At 39.6% G+C, this 25,233-nt stretch overlaps 1 protein-coding gene across 3 annotated transcripts in view; it reads left to right on the forward strand.

The window, feature by feature from the left end:
* Positions 1-2,692: 2,692 nt before the first annotated feature.
* Positions 2,693-25,233, forward strand: part of LOC136881201 (WD repeat-containing protein 26) — a 158,063-nt gene continuing 135,522 nt past the window's right edge. For all 3 annotated transcript variants that reach the window (XM_067153909.2, XM_067153910.2, XM_067153911.2), the window contains exon 1: positions 2,693-3,122. In XM_067153909.2, the coding sequence (XP_067010010.2) occupies positions 2,911-3,122 (212 nt within the window). In that variant the 5' untranslated portion in view covers positions 2,693-2,910. The remainder of the gene's footprint in view (positions 3,123-25,233) is intronic.

A 25,233-nucleotide genomic window follows, 5' to 3' on the forward strand; every position in this document is an offset into this window, starting at 1 on the left:
CATTTTATCCTCATTAAGATACCACCAAGCCTATACAGATGCCATGCACTATTATTATTATTATTATTATTATTATTATTATTATTATTATTATTATTATTATTATTAAATACAAATGCTGAATTTTACAGCGGTCGTATCCATCGTTCACTGGTTTATTAGCTTCCTCGGGAGATCAGTGGTGGTGACCGACCCATGAGGACGGGTTCGAGAGTAGGTGAAGCTCTATCTGACCCTGTAATAATTAAGAGGGGAATTCCTCAAGGCAGGATTATTGGACCTTTATGTTTTCTAATAAATATAAATGACATGAGTAAAGGAGTGGAATCAGAGGTAAGGCTTTTTGCGGATGATGTTATTCTCTATAGAGTAATAAATAAGTTACAAGATTGTGAGCAACTGCAACGTGACCTCGAAAATGTTGTGAGATGGACAGCAGGCAATAATATGTTGACAAACGGGGTTAAAAGTCAGGTTGTGAGTTTCACAAATAGGAAATGTCCTCTCAGTTTTAATTACTGCGTTGATGGGGTGAAAGTTCCTTTTGGGGATCATTGTAAGTATCTAGGTGTTAATATAAGGAAAGATCTTCACTGGGGTAATCACATAAATGGGATTGTGAATAAAGGGTACAGATCTCTGCACATGGTTATGAGGGTGTTTAGGGGTTGTAGTAAGGATGTAAAGGAGAGGGCTTATAAGTCTCTGGTAAGACCCCAACTAGAGTATGGTTCCAGTGTATGGGACCCTCACCAGGATTACCTGATTCAAGAACTGGAAAAATCTAAAGAAAAGCAGCTCGATTTTTCTGGGTGATTTCCGACAAAAGAGTAGCGTTACAAAAATGTTGCAAAGTTTGGGCTGGGTAGAATTGAGAGAAAGAGGGAGAGCTGCTTGACTAAGTGGTATGTTCCGAGCTGTCAGCGGAGAGATGGCGTGGAATGACATTAGTAGACGAATAAGTTTGAGTGGCGTTTATAAAAGTAGGAAAGAGCACAATATGAAGATAAAGTTGGAATTCAAGAGGACAAACTGGGGCAAATATTCATTTATAGGAAGGGGAGTTGGGATTGGAATAACTTACCAAGGGAGATGTTCAATAAATTTCCAATTTCTTTGAAATCATTTGGGAAAAGGCTAGGAAAACAACAGATAGGGAATCTGCCACCTGGGCGACTGCCCTAAATGCAGATGAGTATTGATTGATTGATTGATTGATTGATTCCAACCAACAAAAAAGGACCTGAAAGACTGCATTCCATTTTAGCAAATCTACCTGGCGATGTGACGGACCGAAGCCAAACACAGTAGAGACTGTATTTGCCGAAGCCTAGCACACCTATCACCCCGGTATCCGATATACAGCAACAAGTCGCGTGGGGTGAGTAGAGGGGAGAGGGACGAGAGTCTGGGCTGCGATATCAGTCTCCGATGCCTAGCTTTCAGAAATACGAGCGACGTGTTTTCTCGCTGCTTTCAAGTTTTGTAAATGGAAAAATGTGTCAGATGCTTACATTATAATGTGCTTTATACTTCCATCATTCTCAATTGAGGTTTGAGCTTCACCGATAGCCTTGCTAGCTCTCAGTACACGCCAATGATGCCCTCCTACTGAGGGATACCGGTAGTCAGAAAGATAATAACGAGTTTCCGACAACATATCACAGGGCTGCCATCTCTTTTCTGCGTTAATCCAACTCAGTATTGTGCAAGGTCTACCAGAATCCAAATATGACTAATAACAGTGATAACTAAAATGGAATAACTTTTGTACCCCTAAACTAACATTGCGTAATTTATGAGAAATATAGCCCGTTCGCTTATAGTACCGGTAGGTGTATGGTATGCAAACTGTCTGATAACATGCGATGTTTTTATCTATTTTAGTCTATATACAGTATTTGGACAGAGCAATGCAACTGTCGCAAGATGTAACGGTGAATATCCTAACTGATTTTGAAAAGTGTGATTGAATGAATACACAACATTGTATTGAGTCTTCTGACCAGAAACAACTTCAGTCTATTTTCCAAACACAAAGTCTGTAGGTGAAGATCATTCTCCGATATTTCAAGCCATCGAGAACGATGTAATGTAATATAAGGTAACAGTACTGAACTCCAATTATTGCCATTAACGGTAAATTACAACACTAGTTGGAACATTTCGTGTACAAAATATGGACTATCCAGAACAATTAAAAGAAATCTTTATTTTACAATTATATACCTACCACTTACGTAGAATTAAAATTTCGATAGTTATATTCCATGAGAGTACGTAGTTCTTTTTCATGAATTTTGCTCTTTATGTAACATGTAAGTGTGATAAACTAATATATAGAAAATCGACGATAAAGTCTCACAAATAAACAATTCATACAAAAGTGTAAGCTAGTAATAATATACATCTTAAAAGTTTTCCCCTCTGCATCTCAGAGATTGATCTCACGATGCTCGACTGCGAGATCGATATAGCTGTGGAGTAGATACTCTTGCTATCTGTAGTAAAATTTTTCAACTACAATGTAATTTCCTGATAATCCATACGCGCTGCACGCTATCTCCTGGGTTGTAGTAGAACAAACAGAAAGACCACGATCACGCTATATACTCGCACTTAGCGTAGAAATACACATATCATTGTCCTGTGCCGTGCTAGCCCGTGAAGCTATTGCCCAGGTCCTTGTACATGACGTCACAATCTAAACATTGCTCAGCTGTGTGGCGAAGGTGGTGTGTTGTGTGAGTGGTGACATTGGATTCGCACAAAATTTCTTCGGGAAATATTGTGTGCCCCAAAAAATTCCATCACGGCGACCCGTTAGCAAGCCTGGCCTCGAGCGGAGAGTCGGACGACGGTGGGCTTGCTCCGCCACCGCGAAAAAAATCGCGTACTTTGGACGCTACAATGCAGCAAGCAGCAAATGGCTGTACGCAACGCAATGGAGTGTCCGAAGAGCATTCAGAGCATACAAGTCAACAGAATGGGACGGACGTTTCGCCTGAAAGTAACGCAATTAACGGAGGACCAAATGGAGACATTACTCCAAAGATAATGGACAAGACCAGCCAAGACATTGTGCGACTTATTGGGCAACATTTGAAAACTATTGGGCTTGAGTATGTTTACTGTTATTTTTTGTCATCAATTTATTTTATGAGTGAATTCTACCCTGGAAATTTTTAAAGGTTTAGATCTAGAATTTATAATGATTTTTCCCGTAATTATATTGATGATCTGTTTACTGTATCCAGAATTTGTAGTAGTGTACTTTGTTTATTACAGCTGTGCTCTGCGATGTCAGCTGTCAGATACTTCGATCCATACTTGTCATAACCTGTCTTGATTCTTTCATATGTCACTGCGTAGTGGTTTTAGTATATCGGTATTTCGAGTAATATTCTCGTTTCGTTGGAACGCCTTTATTAATAAAAATATTACTGTTTCGTGACTGTACATTGTCGAGTGAATCATATTTTTGGTCTGTGTTATTTCTGTGTTAGATCCAGAAATATGAATGTCAGAACGTAATAGGATCTACAGCTTTGGTTACAAAAAGCAAAAAGTTTCGTTTGTACGTAATTTGTGTATTGTGTATAAGAAAATGACTTCCTTGGGTCACGACCTATTCCAAGAATTCCATAACGTTGCTTTTCCACGTTTTAAATACCTTCTTTAAATGCGAATATTGGAGTATTGTATAATGTAAGTAATCCGTTAATCATTTTTCTGTTGATTATGCCACATTGCATGTATTATGTTGTTTATCAACCATTGTTGTTAATGTTATCATGGTAGGGAGGTGAATGAATTACGATTATTGAAATGTATTTTCGAATTTTGTGGTTAGTGGATCATATTTGTCATCATGTAGGGAATATTAAGTGATTTACTTTGATATGACAGGCCTTGTTGGTGTCTCCAGGTGATTTATTGATCCCTTTTCTTTGTGTACTGTAGGCCTTGTGTGGGTTGCACAAAGGTTCTTACGACCTTGGCTAACATCTGAGACATACTAGGAAGTTTGATTGTGCAACAATGTCAGATCTCATATATATATTTTAACATGACATCTCGTATTCCTACAAGTGAAAGTGGCGGTACTATTTAACTATACCATGTCAGTGATGAAAGGTACCTACTACTACTAAATTCGTATTTTCCTTTTCCTTCCCTTTCAAATTTATTTAGGCATATTAAACTTCATTTTGTCCGACTCAGCTGAATGGTCGGCGTACTGGCCTTCGGTTCAGAAGGTCCCGGGTTCGATTCCCAGCCGGGTTGGGAATTTTAACCTTGGGTCTGGGTGTTTGTGCTGACCCCAACATCCCTGCAACTCGCACACCACACATAACACTATCCTCCACCACAATAACACACAGTTATCTACACACGGTAGATGCATCCACCCTCATTGGAGGGTCTGCCTTACAAGGGCTGCAGTCGGTTAGAAATAGCCATCCGAAATTATTATTATTATTATTATTATTATTATTATTATTATTATTAACTTTAATTTGATATGTCTACCACAACCACCATAACCAAGGGTTTTTTCAAGAAATTTTCAGTGCTTGTTTTTAGACCAGTTATGAATATAGGCCTATAACAATTGCAACAACTCTGATCACTTGGGGAAAATGTCTTAATGTTTAAACAGAGAGATACTGTATTTGCAGGATATTTGTAAACATAAATGAAGGGAGGGACAGATATTATTATTATTATTATTATTATTATTATTATTATTATTATTATTATTATTACAATTTTTATTATCTGACCTAACCTAATAGCTCACAAGTACAGTATATAAGAATAAAGTAATATATGTAGCCTAGGAAATGGTTATCATTACCATACAAATATGAGCAAGCTTGAGGAGTAGACTTCTAAAGTGCAATTTAACTTGCATCATATGAATGATGCTGAAGTATTTCTAGTGAAATACTTGATTATTGAGGTGTCAATTTGATTTTGAAGGACCTTGGGAAACTTAAATTTCTGCTGCCACTTCACAAAGGACTGTGGAATAGTCCCCACAGCAGCACAGAAGAGACCAGTGACATCTATCTCCTTTACACAATATAATGTAAGGAAGAAATGACCTCATCCTTCTTTTTCTTCTTCCTCTCCTCCTTCTCATGCCTTACCCGGTCCGGATTTTGGCGGTCATCAGGCCTATTGTAGTTTTGTTTATAGATCTTCGGAATGGCTCGGCAGATCCCTGTTCAAACCATTGACAAAGGTTTTGCAGCAAGGAGATTGGATGGTGTCCAGGACTTTTTGCAAACATCTTGCCTTGTATAACGTGTTGGAGTATTCAGTATTTTTTCACATTGTGGATGACTTATCCGAAATATTCTAGTTTCCGCTTCTTCACTATTTTCATCAGTTCTTTATCATGGCTGATCTGTTGTAGGACTACGATGTTAGTCACATGGTCCATCCAAGGTATTATCGGCACACTTTATCTTGGTGCATTTACACCCTAGTGCTGAATCGGTCGATCTTGGCAATCTTCGAGATTCGTACTGGCAACCTTTGAAACACAAACTATGAATCACTTGAGCATCGTTGTGCAACATTCTGGCATACGCTTTACGTACTAGTACTGTTGTTGTTTACACAGCAAAGCCAAATGATAGAATTCATGCTAGGAACAAGATTCGCAGCGAGAAATGTTATATAATGTTAGATAATGTGTATGTGACACAGTTATTGGCTTAAGATAATAACAGTTTAGAAACTTCATATCGATCTATCATATTCTCGATTCAATTCAGATTTCATTTTCATTCAGTTGGCAGCACTACCGGAACTACGACAGTTCCCTGCTTACTCCTCACCCCCGTACACAAATGCACCAATATAAAGTGTGCCGATAAGTATGAGCAGCCTTCTGTAAATCCACATCCTCTTGGTAGCTTGCTTCAGTGTCCACACATCTACTCCATACAACAGAACAAGGTAGACATAACACTTGACAAAGTTCGATAGAAACTGTGGAGCACAGGAAGGGTCTCATTTTAATGAAGGTCGATCTGGCGATTTCTATTCGGACTTCGATTTCTGCTTAGGGTCCCACTGTGTGTTGAGACTGCTTCCTAGGTAGATAAATTTGTCAACTGTCTCAATTTCTTCAATTCCTGTCATCACCGTGCCTGCAGTTTATGTGCGGTTTATGACTATGAATCTGGACATTTTAGTATTTAGTTCTAATCTGGAAGCTTTGCTTGCAGTTCTCACTCAGTCCATCTATAATAATTGCAGATCCCTGAAGTAAGTGGCTAGCAGGACCGTGTTGTTTGTGTACCGTAGGTTGCTCAAGTACTCCCCAGTTCGGATGCCTATGTGTAGACCAGTCAAAACTTCTGTGAAGATCTCCTCAGAGTAAATACTGAATAGTGTAGGTAGAAGTACTTAACCTTCTGAGATGCCCCTACGTATTTCTACTAACTCGGTCACCTAGTATTCGACTTGGACTTGCTTGTGGTGGTACCAGTAGAGATTTGTGGCAAGTCTGAAGTAATTTTCATGCACACCTACTATACGAAGGGCTTTGATCATCTGGGGCTAACAGCGATGAAATTTCTTGAAACAAACATGTTACAACTCTCATCTCTGCATCTCTGAACGAGTACTTCCAATGCAAAGAGAGCCTAGTGGGTGCCCAGGGAGTTACAGAATCCACATTGTGTTTCACCTGTGTATTCTTCACACTTCTGATAGATTCTGGCATGTTGTTCTTCAGAAAGAGTTTCAGCATGGCTCACCAGGATGACAGTTCGCAAATCCTTACATTTCTGGGGGATGGGTTCTTTGTCAGCAGAACAATTGGCTGGTATTTATCAGATTTTGAACATTAACTTCAGTTGGCTGTGGGATCTAAGTTTCAGACCTTACAATTGGATCGATAATTTCTACTGTGCCCATTTGTTTGTTAATTGCAATATCAATCCTTTTGTTCGCTCCCTGCATCAGCGATGCGGTGTTCTTCGTACACTTAGATATTTGTGAGGCGAAGGGTGTTAACGTTGATTGTGTGGCTGTTGGTAGCTTGGTGCAGACCCTGCGATAAGGGTGAGTGTTGTCTGAAGTTTGTGGGAAGCTGTTTGTTACTGTGGTGGAACTGTTGTGTGAGAGTTACAGGAGTGTTGAAGACAGCATAAACACCCAGTCTCCATGTCAAGGGAATTAACAGCTTGAGATTAAAATCCACGTCCCAGCCAGGAATCGAACTCTAGGCCCGAAGGCCAAGACACCAACCACTCGCCTGGGGAGCCAGTCAGAGGGATAGATGGTTGCACTATGCACTTTTACAATAGTTATTACAGTATGGTTTTAGGAGACAGTTGGATGTGAATCCGATCATTTGCCAACTTCAGATTTTATTTACTGTTACTTGTACTATTTCAACTTGAAGCATATGCTGGGATGTTGTCTTTTTTTTAGGTCCCGAATGATTGCTCCTCAGTTTTCTATGAAGTCCATCTCCTCATGCACGTGTTTTGATTCTCTCCATGTGAATTCCAGTTCGATTTACTGGAAGAAGAATGGGAATCGGGTGCTACTTGGAGGGCAGAGTGATGGGTAGAGCCCTGCGCGAATATACTAAATAATCGTAATCTATGATCTTCATATCCGTATTGACAAACTACACAATTATAAATAGGAAAAGACTTCCACCTTATCAATACTTATTTATTGTAATTATTTAGTACTATTTACTTTACGTCGCACAGACACAGATAGGTCTTATGGCGACGATGGGATAGGAAAGGCCTAGGAATGGGAAGGAAGTGGCTGTGACCTTAATTAAGGTACAGCCCCAGCATTTGCCTGGTGTGAAAATGGGAAACCACGGAAAACCATCCTCAGGGCTGCCGACAGTGGGGTTCGAACCCACTATCTCCCGATTACTGGATACTGGCCGCACTTAAGCGACTGCAGCTATCGAGCTCGGTAATTATTTACTACAGTACTGGTTTCGACCCTCTTTTTGGGTCATCTTCAGCTGAACAATACATTCACATATAGATCATGAAGCAATGATTGAAGTTACTTTGTCTGGGGAATGCCATATGATAACAAATGTGTGGGGGTCGAAACCGGTACTGTAGTAAATAATTACAATAAATAAGTATTGATAAGGTGAAAGTCTTTTCCTATTTATAATTGTATACTAAATAATATCCGCATCCGCAAATGGTTATCCGTGGATAATTTAAATATTTAACTACAGTATATTACACCCATGGTATTGAAACTGATATATCTGTTAAACATAATACATTAGGCCTGACACCGGAACTAGAACCCCTACAATCACAAGTTTATGAGGGATTTTCTCTTGCGACAACTACCAACGTATTGTCCTTTGTTTCTTCCTTTCACTAATTGAGGGCAAGAGCTAGTCAGGCTTAGGTCAGATTTACGGCTCTATGGTGTCAAGGCTCTTTATATATCACTATTCTCCCATACTATGCCAAGGGTTGCCTAACCACAAGCAAAAACAAGAGTATGCCTGAGTGAAAATCAATAAACGTCATTATTTAGAAATTATCAGCAAAATTATCCGCACTGCCATACAGTTTGTATCCGCCAAAACACTAACTTCGTGGATATCCGCACCTGTTCAGCGCTCTAGTGATGGGGAGAAAGTTGTCCTTTGTGAAGGTTCGTCATTCAGATCTCAAGGGGCTTGTGTCTTATGTGTGGCATTCGTGGGACCCAAGCTGAGCCTTGCATTGCTTCCAGTACTTTGTAGTGTCTTTCTTTTGTCATATTTCTTGCCCAGCCATCGTTGGTGAACTCTCTTTCAGTGGAGACTGAATTAGACTTTTGTGACCTACGGTGCCTCAGTGTCCTTTTGCTTTTTGTCCTGTTGTCTTGGACTTGAAATTCTACAATTGGTATCCTAATTCTTTGCAAGATTAGAACTGGTCTTTTTAATGTGCGTATGATAATTTTGTCACTTAAATCAGTCATTATCACCATTCCCGTCCAGAATATGAAAGAACTAAAAGCACATAGGTTGTAGGCCTATAGATTTTGTACGGTGTCGGACTTTCTGCAGTGATAAAGTGAACGTTTTACAAGCCTTTTCAATTTTTATGCAAGATTGCTTGGTCTCCTTGGCTACCACAAGTAGGCATACTTCACTTCATAACTGCTTAACATAAGTTTTAGAACCTGAAAATTCTGCACTGATCAAGATTTTTAAAATAATCTTGCTACGAAGTTACTTAATGTGGCAGTATTACACTTTTAACTGTTGTCTGCAGTTCATTCCAGTTTATGGTAACACTATATTATAATTGGGCTCTTAGCATAAATTACATTATTTTAAAATGTTAATCATATACATTTTATCTTAATCTTTTATTACTTGTTGGAGAGAGATGTGATCACTGCCAAGGCTAGGGTTCCAACTATCCGACCCGAAAAATGTGTTTACTTTTAAGGAAAATGTCATAAATCGTGCAATATTTTCACTACCACTTGCTTCAACAGTCTCCGCCATTGGCTGAGTTCCATTAAATTAGAAGTCCTTCCCATAATTCAATACAGATAGGTGTGATTACCAACCGCGACACATGAATTGGCCAGGTTCTTATCAAAATGAAGAGGCACACGAGTGCACTGCACTTCCCTCATTTGCCGGACAGCCTCTACTATGCACCCCTGACGATTTAGACCAATGGGATGGGATGTTGCTACGACAATCTGGTCAGCAGTTGGTATCAAAAATAAGCCACTAGATAACCCAAACCAATAAACCTACCCCATGGCATCACAGCCCTGATGGGTTTTGGCTTGCTAAGTAATCTCGGTCCTACCAAGAAGGCCTACACGTCATGAGGTGATGCATGGTCAGGTTAGCGAACACACTCTGCCATTATTCTTGGCTTTCTAGACTGGAGCCGCTATTCCACCGTCAGATAGCTCCTTAGTTGTCCATCTAGGCTGAGTGGACCACAAAGAAGTCCTCACACCCAAATTAAAGTTCCTCACATGGCTAGGAATTGTAGCTGAGGCCTCCAAGTAAGAGGCAGACTCTCTACCAGCAGTTAGCAACAAAAGAACATTGAGCAGCAGGAGTCTGCAGCTGTGGTATTTGAGAGCCCTATAGTATATTTTTACCCAGTTAACTTTCTAAAGAGCCCTATAAAACACAGGAATTCTGTTGTATTTTATTAATTTTATGTTTCCGTAACTCCTGCAGCCTTTCCTATCTGTAGGCTAACAGAATATGGGGGAATGTTAGATCAATGCAGCAGTACAGTACCCTTACAGCTTTGCAGTTGTCCTCAGAAAGGTGAATAAACTTCAAGATGGTGGGTACCAGATGTTACTCATCCCAGCCAATGGTGATACGAGAGTTGGGGCATAAGTCATGGCAACTATTTCTTTTTATTTTTGCATGAATGCAGGATCTACCAGACAAATGAAAATATACTGCAGGAATGAATAAAGCTGAGTAGGTTTACCAGGTGTCGGCCATTAAATCCTTGTGTTGTACAATGTTTATTTTTTATAGAGTACAGTAACTTTAATGGTAACCCTCGAAGTAGTCCCCTAGATTGTGCACAACATGTTGCCAACGATGCGGGAGATGTCTGATACCAGTCTGAAGTCTAGTGCTTCACAGCATTGACGATGTCCTCTCGCGTACCAAACCGTCTCCCACGCAATGGTTTTTTCACTTTAGGGGATGGCGGCGAAATCGCCTTCCTGCCAGTAGCTTACCAAGTGGTACCGTGTCCGCTCTTGCACGTCCGTGAGAGTAAGTGGCACCCACTGTGATGCAGTTTTCTGCAGATTAAGATCTTCCCATAAAATAAAATTCTGTGGATGGTTTGTTTTGCACTGCCTGTTTGTAACTCAAGTAGTGTCCATTTTCTGTCGACGTCCATGCACTGGGTAGTTACTACACGGGATGCATCACTATGGACACTAACAGGTCTTCCGGACCATTGCATTGTTTGATGTCCGTGCTGAAATGCTGCTGTCCATCTTGCAACGTTTGGTACGGAAGGACATTGTTCCACCCTGCAGCTTCCACAAGCTCTCTGTGATGTTCTTTGGCTACCTTGCTTTGCTTGGCATGTATACAGGAAAGAGGTCAGTGTGACATTCTGCATGAATTGACCTCATTAATTTTAATGACACACACTCTTTAGCAATCATTTCAGCATATTTACAGTGAATTCTTAACCTCAACTTAAATTGAACTTTTTCGGTATGATCCCCTTACCAAGTAGGACTTCAATTGGCACCCATCATTGACCCTGAATTTTACCAGAAGGTGGGTCATTCCAGTTCCAGATGAACTGAACTGCTGGGGATAGAATCAAACATCACCAGCATTGCAGTAGGCATAGTGTATACACGTTAACAGTGGAAGTGATTACTACACTGCAGTTTTAATGGAATACAAGTTACCTTCTAATGACTGCAGTTGGTACAGGAACACAAACATTTGGGTTAGATAGGCTATTTTGTATGATCTTATCATATACAGTAATACATGTTATTGCTTTGAGGGAGAATATGTATATTTTATGTTTTTTGAGTGTGGCCGTTATGATTCACGGGGAAAATTTCCATACGTGTGTTGATGACTTTGTATGCATGATTTCATCAATGGTTGACAAATGGAGATTCTGTTCTATGTTAGTGTGTTTTGATGTGTTCAGTTCCAGTTGTATATCCATTGTAAGACATGGGAAATTCACACTGCACTTTAGTTTATACTATCACCAGGTGAGCGATACAGGGTGATTAAAAAGGTTGCAGACAAACCAAAGTAGCCCATAGAGGGGAGCGAAATACAACTACTTTCAAATAGGAACTTATAGTCCTAGGACAACCCAAGCCTGGGCATGTCAAGTGTGACATAATGGACAGTTTATTTTATTTTTCCAAAACATTCCTAAACAATGCAGAACTGACAATGAAGCATTTTGAATCGCTCTCCATATGTTAGTGTTCTGGCTTGGTTGAATTATGCTGAGTATTATTTTTTTTGTTCCGAATGATTTGAGTTTTTAGACTGCTGCTTCTTCTTTTCCCTTATCAGATCATTCCAGCCACTTCTCATAAGAAATTCAGCCGAGAGCCAATCCGTTTACATCATCTGGAGTTTTCTCTCTTCTGGGTTAATATAGAAATATATTGGTTTCGGTTTATTTAACCTGGTTGTCTTCTTCTGCTTGCCACCTATGGTCTGGCTTCATATATCATACTTATGTTGGTTTTCTTCTTCTGTCCGAACCATCTTGTACTTTTCTCTCAGTGACACTGGTCTGTGGTTCTTGACTGACACACTCTTTGTATCCTGATATCCCTCATGAACTTCATTTCTGTAAGTGTTCTCTCCTGTTCGGTCTGCGGGGTCCAGCTTCCTGGTCCACATATCAGAGTGGGAAGTTAAACTGCTGTATATATTCTCATTTTTGTCCCTTTGTTAGTTCTTTTTCAACTAATATGGTGTTTCTGAGAGTTTAATATAGTTCTTTTGTGGTTTTTTTAGGTAAGTTTGTGAGTATGATGTGTCTTTGTTCTTTATTTTGTGTTTGGAGGCTGTCAATGTTTGGTTGTAATTATTAGCAACTGCTAGATTCTTAAAGGTTTATTAGCTCTTCATTTTAATCTTCTGTGGAGAGTGGTGTATTGTTGAGTCTGTGGATGAATCTGAATGCTGAGTGGTTGTGTTGGGTGATTTGAAAGGTTGTGGATCAAAGTTTCAGACTAAAGGGGCTCCCTAAATATATTTAAACATATTTTTGTACTTAAGAAAATTATTTAGTTCTTTGAAGTTGATTGGGCTGTTGATATCAGTTTAAATCTTAACTTCACAGTCATAAATGATACAACCAGAAGCGTTAAAAAAGATGGGTTGAACTGAATAAGTTGGTTGTGCGGTAAAAATAAACTTGCATTTGGGAGATATTGCATTCAAGCCCCACAGTCAGCAGTCCTGAGGATATTTTTATGTGCTTTCTCATTTTTCTGCCCCTAATTTGCTTTCTTTCCATTTCTAAACCTTTCCTACATTATCGGACTGAACAAGTTTGCTATGATGTTTGGGTCCCGTGAGATGGTGGGGAGTCCTAAAGGTGGTTTTCTGTGGTCTCCCATTTTCACATGAGGTAAATACTGGGGTTATACCTCAATTTAGGCTGCAGCCACTTCCCTGCTAGTCCTGGCGTTCTGAGTCAGTGTGATGTTAAGTGTTGCAGAAACTGTACTAATTTTGACAAAAATATACTCAAGTTAGTGCGACATTAAACAAATAGCAAAAAGGCAGTTTAAATTTCAAACAAAGAACACCTTGGAGCACTCATTTGTACTTGCTAACCATTTATTAATGAATATGTAGATATTGACAAAATATGGAAATTTGTCAGTTCTTCTAAACACTGTAGAACAGAGGAACTGTTTTTGTGTCATGGACCTGTTTGTAAGAGTGGTGAAACTTACGGACCCCCTCCGTGTAAGAACGAACATAAGCACATATTAAACACAACTTAACAGGCAATTAATGAACTTTATTTTATTGAAAACTGATTGCCTTGACAGTATGAGATACACAAAGTACACTGACTGGCAATAAAAACTAAACACTACATATTTCAGACAGATTTTAATTTTCGTCCATTTGAAACCTTGGATAATTCAAATATGACATTACGTGAATATGGCCATGTATCTTAAATGAATTAGCCCGTTTGAAAAGTTTCAGTGCCATAATTGAGAAAAGTTATTGATCGTGACAATCAATATAGTGCACCAACATGAATTTTCGAGGTGTTGAAATGTTGCATTGCAGTCCATTTGCCTCAGTAACAGATATTACCACCTGTAGCTGCAGTTACAGCTGTGAGCAAATGTTCTCTTGTGATGCAAGTTCTCATTCTGCATGGAGTGCAGCCTGAAGTTGAACCAGTGCGTCGGGGAACGACTCTTAGCACGTCTCCCAAGCATATCGCAGGCGCGTTCTATTGAGTTTAGGTTGGGACTGCAAGCAGGTATCGTATACACTGACGGCAATTGTGTGGGCGAACATTGTCATGCCCAGGATGAAGTTCTGGCCAATGACAGTTGCAAAAGGCACCATGTGATCTGCTAAATTTCCATGATGTATTGGTGGGCTGTCATATTCCCATTCTCGACAAGCTCTGTGTGTGCATCAATGGTAATTTCAGCCCAGATGACAGCCTTCATTGAACGGTGTCCTTTTAGAGGAAGTTCAGGGTGAGTAAATTCTGGTAGTTGACAGTTTACCGTACACAGTGTCAGTTAAGTATATAAATTTCATTATTCGTCCATATTGAACCAAGATTACAATTTATTTCAATTTGCGGGCATTCCAGGAGGTCTCGCAAGTCAGTTGCAGTCACTGGATGTCTCAATAAACAAACCATTGTAGGTATCTGTGCATGGATAATGGGATAATGGATGGATGTTTCTTGTAACATAACATTTCAATTAAAAGTTGTGAAATATGCAAAATTACATGGTAATAGGGCAGCAGAAAGACAATTTGGATCTCCACCAACTGAGAAAATGATAACACAAATGGCAAAAACGAGAAAATTACTAAAAAAAATACACATTCTCTTAGGACACATGCTGAAAAAATGGCCTCTTTTGGAGTCAGAAAGGAAGGAATGTGTGACAAACCACAGAAATAATGACACCTCTGTGTCCACCAAAATGATAATCTGTGAAGTAAGGAGATGGGTGGCTGCTCATTTTTTAACATTGTGGATTTTGTGGCAACACGTGCTTTGTGTTACCAGTTTGTGAAGAGACATGGACTATCGATGCAAACTTGCACTAGAATTTCACAAAATATACCTGCGGAATATGAATCCAAAATTTTGGAATTTCACAATTTTGTGATCGATGCACAAAAACAAACTCGGTCTAGTTGGTAATATGGACAAAGTGCCCCTGACCTTTGATGTTCCATCAAACAGAACTGTTGGCAGTAAAGGAGTTAAGACCATCACAATAAAAATATCCGGCCATGAAAAGTCGCATTATACTGTCATGTTGTCTCGCTGTGCAGATAGTACAAAATTGGTCCATTGGTAATTTTTAAGAGGAAAAAAGAAACAGAAATAAAATTCCACAAGGACCTTCATGTTGAAGAGAAGGGATGGATGGAGAAAAATGGAATGAAGAAATTGGTTGGAGAAATTGTGAGCTAAATGTCCCAGTGGTCTCCTGAAAAAGAAATCCCTTCTTGTGTTGGACCAGTTCAAATCCCACACAGCAGATACAACAAAGCAGAGAACGAGGGACTGGGAACACTCAATTTGCGGTCATTCCAGGAGGTCTCGCAAGTCAGTTGCAGTCACTGGATGTCTCAATAAACAAACCATTCTAGGTATCTGTGTATGGATAATGGACAAAATAGATGGCTACACTTCATCACGATCTAATGCCAGCAGGGCGAATGAAAAGTCCATCAGTTGGACTAGTCTGTGAATGGGTGAAGATGTTACGGGAGCCAGAGAAAAAGGAAATTGTCATCAATTCATTTAAGAGATGCAGTATAAGTAGTGCCTTGATGATACTGTTTGAAGAATCAGAAGTGAAATTTCAGAAAAGTGTTATGGGTGACGAATGAAAGTGATTTTTAATATTGACAGTATTGCACTACCAGTAATTTGTGTTTGTATACAAATTAAATAATTTCTGTAAAAGTTTGTTTGAAAATACAGTAAAATTATATTTTTCCTTAAATTTTCATAAAAATATCAGGGAGCGTCTTATGGTCTGCAGTGCCTTACGGTCCAAGAAATAAGGTAGTATTAAGGAGGAGTAAACCGACATCCTGTATGTATGACTTGATTTCTCACTTATTTGTGTCTGCATTGCTAATTGTCCTGGATTTAATTTTGAATTGTGATAGCCCCGGTAAACACATTTCATGAAAGTAAATAAATACGCTAGTAGAATTGAGCATGTTTATTTAAAATCATGGTGATTGGGAAGTTGACATTGTAATTTAAATCACTACATACATGGAAGTGTTAAAAATAAGGTGCAGACAACCATATCAGATTGTAAAATACCGTACAAATTGTTCTGTTGGAACCTGTATCGTGACCAGTCCTTCAAAGTCTTAAATCTGTTGATAAGGTGAAAGCACACTTTACTCAGAATTTTTAAAATATCAGTTGACAAACAAAGAACTTGAGCACTTGAGTTTTGGATCCCAGGAGAATGACATTGTGGTTTTTGTGTTTTCATATCGATCAGACCAAAAGTTGTGAAACATTGTTATTTCTATAAATATACTATCTTAACACCTTTAACTAACTTGAGTAATATGTACATTGATTACTAGAAAATATGTATGTGTATTATTAAAACTTTTAAAATCCTGAAACGTATTTACTAACAATAAAGATACTAAAACTAATATTGATGAAATTCTTGTGTTTACTTGATTATAAAACATCTTGTCATTGTACAAACAGAACAGTTTGAGATTTTAAATGTAACTTTAAGGGAGAGGGTTAGCAGTACCCATTTCTCTATGTGGATTGACGTCAGAAATCGGATTTGCACACTGTTGATAACAGCAGCAAACGGTCCAACATCTCTTGTCATGTTTGATCTCTCTCCTTAGACTCTTTATCAGTTAGTGTGTAGCCAGGGAATCTTACTTTGTCTGGCAAACCTTCCATCTAACCAGAAGTACAATTACAATTCTTGTGCTTCTAACAGATAAGGGAGTGTATAGGCATATTCTTTTAAGGATCCAAAACGTACATTGCTTTTTGCTTGTTGGACTTTTTCTCTCATTGTCTTCTGCCCTACTCGTTAATTTGGTTTTTATCGGATGAAGCACGAGCCCAAAGGACAGAAAAGCATTTTTCCTAGTTAACTGCTTCTTAGGAAGAAAACATCCGACTCGTTGGCTGAATGGTCATTGTACTGGCCTTCAGTTCAGAGGGTACTGGGTTTGATTCCTGGCCGGATCAGGGATTTTTAACCTTCATTGGTTAATTCCAATGGCTCGGGGGCTGGGTGTTTGTGCTGTCCCCAACATCTTTGCAACTCTCATACCACACACAACACTATCCTCCACCATAATAACACGCAGTTACCTACACATGGCAGATGCCGCACACCCTCATCGGAGGGTCTGTCTTACAAGGGCTGCACTTGGCTAGAAATAGCCACACAAAATTAAAGTAGGAAGAAAATGTGTAAGGACATGTTTGTAGGAAATTTAATTTTAAATACTCCATCCTTGCTACTTTTTCAATATGATTTACAGTGATGAGACTTAGCTAAGTAAAGTGGAAGGCAAAAGGAAGGGAAAAAATGAGGAAAGGATACGTACTCTACGGTGTGATGGCAGTACAGTAGTGCCAGACCTGTAGCTTAGATCCTTTCCAACAGATCAAGGATGACCTAGGCCACCATAGCGCAATTGGTAGAGCAATCTACGCAAAATCGGGAGGTTGTGGGTTCGGATCCCACTGGTGTCCAGTTGGCCATTTTTGTTCTGTACTTAATATCTCTTCTACACGTACTAATTGTACGTAACACGACCGAATAGGTTGAAAGTCGGTTTCGGATGCATATGGTGTTGGAGTAGTGGACAAGAGGCAAGGACGGGATTGAGAAGTATGCTGAATTACAAAAGCAATAGGAGGATGAACCTTTCGATGAGAATGCAAAATGGAGTGCAAGTGTATTCGCCCCAGATTGGAAACAGAGAATAGGACATTGAGGTATTCTGCGAGAAACTGGAAAGATAACTTACTGATGTGTAAGCAGTGATGTGAATCGAAAGCCTGGGGAAGGAAGAAGTAATTGGATCTTACGGATATAGGAAAATAAATGGAGCAAATTGGTAGATTTTTGTGAAAGAAATTGATAGATAGATCTTGACAGATGTGGTTGGGGGGAGAGAAGGACAAAGGCAATAAATTGTGGACAGTTGTTGGGCATGGCAGCTATTGAAGGAGACCAAGTAGTGGTAGGAAGGATGAAATTGGGGAAAATGGAAAAAAAGGATATGACGATCAAGGTATTGAAATTAAAAGATAAAATACAACATAACGTTTCATACACAGAATTGGGAAGTGTGGAAGAGTAATGGTCCAAGTTAGAAGGGACATTAGTACAACATTGTGCAGAGAACATCCACAGGACAGAAAGGAAAGGTGGTATGAGAAGCAGTGGGAGAAAAGAAGAAACCCAGCCCAGTATGGAACAGAGTGAAAGAAAAAGGAGATATCAGGAAAGTAAAAGGAGATCTAAAAAAAACATGTTAGTTGAAGAAAAGTTGGGAGGAATTTACACAAGAAATGGAGGAAGATATTAATGGGGGGTAAAAAGATGCTATATGGACTTACAAAGAGCAAGAGGAAAGAAAGAGCTGGTGACAAAGGAGGGTGGAGAGCTGTTAACACAGCCAGAAGAGATATGGAAAGATGGAACAAGTAATTTGACAAACTGTGTGGAGAGGAAAAAAAAAAAAAAGGAAAGAAGTACAGGGTGATGACTTGGACTAAGAGAGATAAGTATTGCTGTGCAATATTTGACTACCAGTCAAAGGACTGAAAATGGGAAAAGCAGTTGGGATAGATGAAATAAGCATGAATATGGAGGAGGCAGATGGACCTGTTAGTCTGCAATGGCTGTATAGATTGTTAAGTGTATAGGCCCTATGGAAACAGAAATGTGTGGCAGAAGAATGGGGAAAGGGAATTTCAGTTTAAAAGAGGGGGACAAGAAAGCAGGTGGTAAGTATTGAGGAACAACATTCATATCACAAGTTGAAAAAATAATAGAAAGGTTAAAACACAGTTAGAAGAGGAGCAGCATGGCTTTAGAAATGACAGATCAACAGCAGAACCCTTTTATAATATGAGACAGTTAGTAGAAAGACATTGGAGTATGCCAAAGATTTCATTTCTTGATATAGTAAAAGCATATGATAATGTTCCCAGGGAAAAGGTATGGAAACCGAGGCAGGAGAGGCAGTTGGTAAACAAGCGGTGGGAGTTCTATGAACAGTGTATGGCGAATGTTTTAGCTGAGACAGGGAAGCGTGCTGTTACCAAACCCCATGGCGCAATATCTCCGAAGGACCATGACCTACCATGACCGTTCAAGCCAAATGCCTACAGATTGAGGTGCCGTGTGGTCAACAAGACAAATTCTCTTGGCCGTTATTCTTGGCTTCCTAGACTGGGGCCGGCATCTCACCATCGGATAGCTCCTCAATTGCAATCATGTAGGCTGATTGGACCTCGAACTAGCCCTCAGGTGCAGGTAAAAATCCCTTACATGGCCGGGAATCGAACCCGGGACCTCTGGGTAAGAGGCAGGTACGCTACCCCTACACCGCGGGGCTGGCTGCTGTAACCACTATCATTTATAATGTGAAGGACTGAAAGGAAGCGTTATTTGGTGATGTGAAGGAAATGCTATTTGCTGATGATATTGTGGTGTCTTGAACAAATAGTAAGGAATAAATTGGAGATAATGAAAAAAATTGTGAAATACAGCATGAAATTTAGTGTGGAGAAGGGCAAGAGGTGACAGAGTAGGGGAAGAAATTGTAAGTATAGGAGGGCAGAACCTTGAAATTGCAGACAGCTTCAAATACCTAGGAAGTAAACCTATGCAAAATGCAAGGCTGGGTACAGAGATTAGCAAGAGGGTGCAACAGGCGAATGCATTCTACCAGAATGTTGGAATCTAGTTTGGAAGGAGGAGGTACCAAGGAAGTGATGTACAAGGTGTTTTTTACACCTATATTGACATAATCAGGGAAGACCTCGGCAGCGACTTGAAGACAGCAGAGTGAAAACGGAACTTTCCAAGAAGTGTGATAGGAAAGACAAGAGTGAGAAATGAAAATGTCAGTGAAATGAACGACAGAATTGAGAAGAATAGACTAAGGTGGTTTGGACATGTAAAGAGTAGGTCTACCAGTTCAATAAGCATATTCAATTTGAAAGGTTCTGGACACACAATTTTTCTGGCCTGTTCTACTAATTTTTAAAATATCTATTTGTTTTTCTGATAAATGAGCATATATAGCCTATAATAATCTGTAAGAAATAAGCTTTTTAATTGCGAAAGAATTACCTAAATCAGTTGAGTGTTTTCCAAGATTACTTTCCATGTGCAAATTGTTTTAAAAATTAAATTAATGACTAACCCTGCTGTAGATGTCTTGTTGTCTATAAGTGATATATTCCAGAGTTTATCAGGTCCTGATTTTCTTTGGTATCTTTCTCCTTGTACTGATTTTCAAGTAATGTTGTTTGATTTCCACGGGTCATGGCAGGTGTGATGCCACCGTTGGCTTTTCACAAATACAGTCTCGGCTTGAATTCTGGGCGGTACTTATCGGATTTTTGAAATAATCGTGCCATGTGGTTTGGATTCTACATTAGATTGGAGGTTCCAGCATTATGCTCGGGATATCAACTGTCATCATCAATCTCCCTTTCACAACTCTGGCGAGGTTGGGATGTTAATGGCATCTTTACATCTTCCTCTGTCCAGCCACCTTAATCTTTTGTTCTTTCTTCAGTCAGTCTCCATCATCCTTCCCTCTTCCATCCTCTTAACATGTTGAAAACACCTTAGTTTTTATTTTTCTCCATACTGTCTGAAAACACTTTTCTACATGGATTTCCTTCCTGATATCCTCATTTTTTACCCTGTTCTTGCTGTCTTTCCTATCATTCTTCTTAACATTTTCATCCCACTGGCTTGGATTTTACTCTCCTGTCTTTTTGTCATTGTCCAGGTCTCTCTTTCATAAAGCTCAACAGGTGCGACACATTCACAACTAAGTATTTTTTATTTTCCACCTTGTCAATATATTCAACAATTATGTCAGATCTGACAAATTTGTCAATTTCTCATGATTATTTTCTGTTTCATAAATGTTACAAGTACCGGGCGAGTTGGCCGTGCGCGTAGAGGCGCGCGGCTGTGAGCTTGCATCCGGGAGATAGTAGGTTCGAATCCCACTATCGGCAGCCCTGAAAATGGTTTTCCGTGGTTTCCCATTTTCACACCAGGCAAATGCTGGGGCTGTACCTTAATTAAGGCCGCGGCCGCTTCCTTCCAACTCCTAGGCCTTTCCTATCCCATCGTCGCCATAAGACCTATCTGTGTCGGTGCGATGTAAAGCCCCTAGCAAAAAAAAAAAAAAAAAAAAAAAAAATGTTACAGGTTTCCCTTAAGTGATGAGCAATATATTATAAACGTCTAGCATAAAGAACTTGTTTCAGAAATGTGACAGTTTATCAGACCAGAAGTTTGATGCATTACACTCTAGATGCCTCTGAAGGGCAATATTGATTAATGAATGCGATGCACAAACAGTTGACTGTCATTACTCATAAAGAAAGGTATAATCAAAGGCTTAAATTTAACCTAAATTTTTTTCTCACTGACAGAAGTCAATTTTTTATATAATAACGTTATTGGTTTTACGTCCCACTAACTACTTTTACAGTTTTTGGAGATGCCAAGGTGCCAGAATTGTATCCCGTGGGAATTCTTTTACGTGCTCGTAAATCTGCAGAAACAGGGCTACGTATTTAAGCACCTTCAAATACCACCGGACTGAGCCAGGATTAAACCTGCCAACTTGGGCTCAGAAAACCAGTTCCTTAACCATCTGAACCACTCAGCCTGGCAATTCTTTTAGAATTCCGATATTAAACTTTATGAAAGAGAAGAAGAATGTGCTTTTTGATGGATTTTTGTCTGTGCTCGGTCATAAGCAGAAAGTTGAAGCATGGAAAGACATTGTAAAGAAAGTAATGAGTCTTCTCAGGAGATTGGAAGTATGTAAGGGATACAGCTTGGCAAAACTGGCACAAGAGAACTATGATGAGTATGGATTATTATTATTGTTATTATTATTGTTATTATTATTATTATTATTATTATTATTATTATTATTATTATTATTATTATTATTATTAGCCCCTTTGGGTGGAGGATGCAGATGAAGAATACACCCATGATATCCCCTGCCTGTCATAAGAGGCAACTAAAAGGGGGACCAAGGGATGATGAAATTAGAACCATGAGAATACTTGTGATTAGTGCCATTACGTGCGGAACACCGTAGGTCAATGTTACTTGCGACTAGTACCACCTTGCGAGAACTATGTTACATAGGAGCAGTACCGTTATGCCCATACTACTGATGCACTCTGAATAAATTTTCACTTCTATCTGTTTTTCTGGTCCTAAACTTGTAAAATCTTGGCACACCTTACAACCTAGCGTTTTATTTCTCGCATAAAGCCAGTCATTTCTCAGGAAGAAATCATTTTTCTGAGTTAATGTCCAGCAGTCTCCCTGTTCACCTGCAGTAAATCAATCTGTACTTGTGATGTTTTCTTCACATTTACTTGATTCACTGCTCGCAGTTCAGTTGATACTTTTATTGCACACCAGTACAAAATAATTAGTTATTTTATTCATCCTGCCTCTAACTTGTGAACCACCTGCACTCTTTGCTCTTACTAAGTATTTTATGCTTTTCAAATTATTTAAACACTGAAGCTTGCTGCTACGTTGGTATTAAAAGCACTTGCTGCAATATGGTACCGTTAGATTGTCCTTGACAAGAACAGTGTGTTTGCTGAAGGGTGAGAAAATTAACCCCCTATTCTGTTGTATTCCGGTAGCAAAATTGTGGAAAGATAGGAAGAACAAAACGAAGTGCATCTCTTTTTTTTTTTTTCCTTAACTCCAAACTGACAACATGAACTGGTTAATAGGACAGGAATGATCATTTTAGAACGGTATTTTATAGATACTTCATGTATGCATTGCATCTATAGCAACGTAACAAAAGCGGACAATAAGCCGGATTTTAAGCCATACACAAACATTTCGTACCTTTGCTGTCAAGATGTAGTGTTTACAGTGTACTATGTCTTCTGGTATGTGCTAGAATAAATTTGTTACTTTCATTGACCTGTCTCAGTCTTATCCTTGGCTTTGACAATATTGTAACATGTTGGCGGGGTAAATAAGTAAATAAATGAGTACAGCACCTGGTAGTGTCCTATTTCTACGATTTATTAACTAAGCACTACAATTACAGATTTACACACACACAGATGAAAGCCGAGATTACAACTTACACACGTACACGGTCACACACACTGCTTGCGCGCTCTCTCTTAGTTTCTCTTATGTTCCATCCACAATGACACACACAGTCATCGATTATGTACACTACACTCACTCAGCCACTCGGTCACACTCGCTAGCGCTGTCACGGTCCACAGCCTACACGTCAGTCTCGCGGGTCAGGATTGTATCAACTGTCCACTCAATCCGTCGAACCCCGTTCGCAGTCTACACAAGTCGTCACCCAGTGTACCCTTCTTCGCCGCTCCAGAACACCCAAGGTGGTTCTCTAGCAGCCAGCCACAAGGGACTCACACACACACACACACACACACACACACACACACATGACGTCAGGGGAACAGGAACGAGTCCTCGGCTCTAACAGGCAGGTACTTCATCAGGCTGCACTCTCCCAGGCCATCGCTAACTGCGCGAGGTTGCTAGACCTTTCCTGTTCCATCATCGCCATAAGACCTATCTGTGTCGGTGTGACGTAAAGCAAATAGCAAAATACTCTGAAGGTGGTTTCTTGTTGTTTCACATTTTTACACCAGGCAGGGATCGAACCTTTATTAAGTTCACGACTACTTCCTTCCCAGTCCCACCTCGCGAAGCCGGTGTGTTGTTAAAGCATTGCCATGAAAAGTATCAGATTTGATTTCAGTTTCTAGAAAGTGAAGAATAACTACCGAGAGGATTTGTTGCTCTGATCACGTCGCCTCATAATTTGCAGGCCTTTGGGCTGAGTGGTGGTTGTTTGGGAGGCCAAGGCCTGTCAGGGCTGTAGTGCTATAGAGGTTGTCTGATTTCCTATTGAATTGGAAGTAAAATTATGCTGCCATCATTGGAGAATGTCGAAACTGTGGTTCATAACTAATAATTTTCCTGTTCTGAAGCAGAACATTGTAAATGTACAGACTGCATTCAGATCGGTTCTCTGAGTAAGAACCACAATTATTATTTAGCATATGGCATAAAATATACATATATACAATTAAGTATGGTACCATAACAAGAAAGCATAATCATATCGAAATGTCCGGTCCTTCTATCCACTCTTATACTCCCTTTGATGGGATGAAGAAATCAGCCCAGCTACCCAAGTAGGCTCGTAGTTTGCAGCTGTCGACGATGTGAGGGATGGTTTTCCGTGGAGCACCACAGTCACATTCTGGTGACATTAAGCATTTCCAAAAGTATTGAGACAAAATCAGTAACATTAATTATTATTAAATGTATCAAAAATCAAAACTATCTATAACAGTTTTAGTATCACCAAAACATTACTTGTTCTGTCCGGCTCCATGGCTAAATGGTTAGCGTGCTGGCCTTTGGTGACAGGGGTCCCGGGTTCGATTCCTGGCAGGATTGGGAATTTTAACCATCATTGGTTAATTTCCCTGGCACGGGGGCTGGGTGTTTGTGTTGTCTTCATCATCATTTCATCCTCATCACGACGCGCAGGTCGCCTACGGGAGTCAAATCAAAAGACCTGCACCTGGCGAGCCGAACCCATCCTGGGATCTCCCGGCACTAAAAGCCATACGTCATTTCATTACTTGTTCTATAAGGAACATTCTTGTGATTTCTAAACATTTTTACTGACTCAGAAATCTTTTCTTTGTGCACATTTTCCATCTTCTTCATGGCATTTTACCCACCTCTTATTGGGTTTGAGGATTTGGCCTAGTTTTAGGGATTCCCTTCCCAAATGGAGAGAGAGATATATTCACTGTGGCACATTTGTCGTGGTCGGTAGTGTGGTGTGTTGTGTGAAGTGTATGACAACACCCAGTCGCCAAGCCAGAGTTCTGCAAGGTTAACAGCTAGCAGAGCAATTGAAAGAGGAGATGTGGACAATCTCCACATCTTCATCCAGTGGTCTCATCAATTCTAGTAGTGTGTAAACTGTATTGGAGAAATGTGTGCTATCTTCACTGTAGGTGCCTTTGTCTTTATAGACCTCGGAGAGATTATGACATCATTTTAACATGTAAAAAATTTGTACTATGCTGAGCATAAAGGTGTAACTCCAACCAGAGCAGCATATCACAGACAATA

This window comes from Anabrus simplex, chromosome 9, assembly GCF_040414725.1.
Source record: "Anabrus simplex isolate iqAnaSimp1 chromosome 9, ASM4041472v1, whole genome shotgun sequence".
Taxonomy (NCBI): Eukaryota; Metazoa; Arthropoda; class Insecta; order Orthoptera; family Tettigoniidae; genus Anabrus; species Anabrus simplex.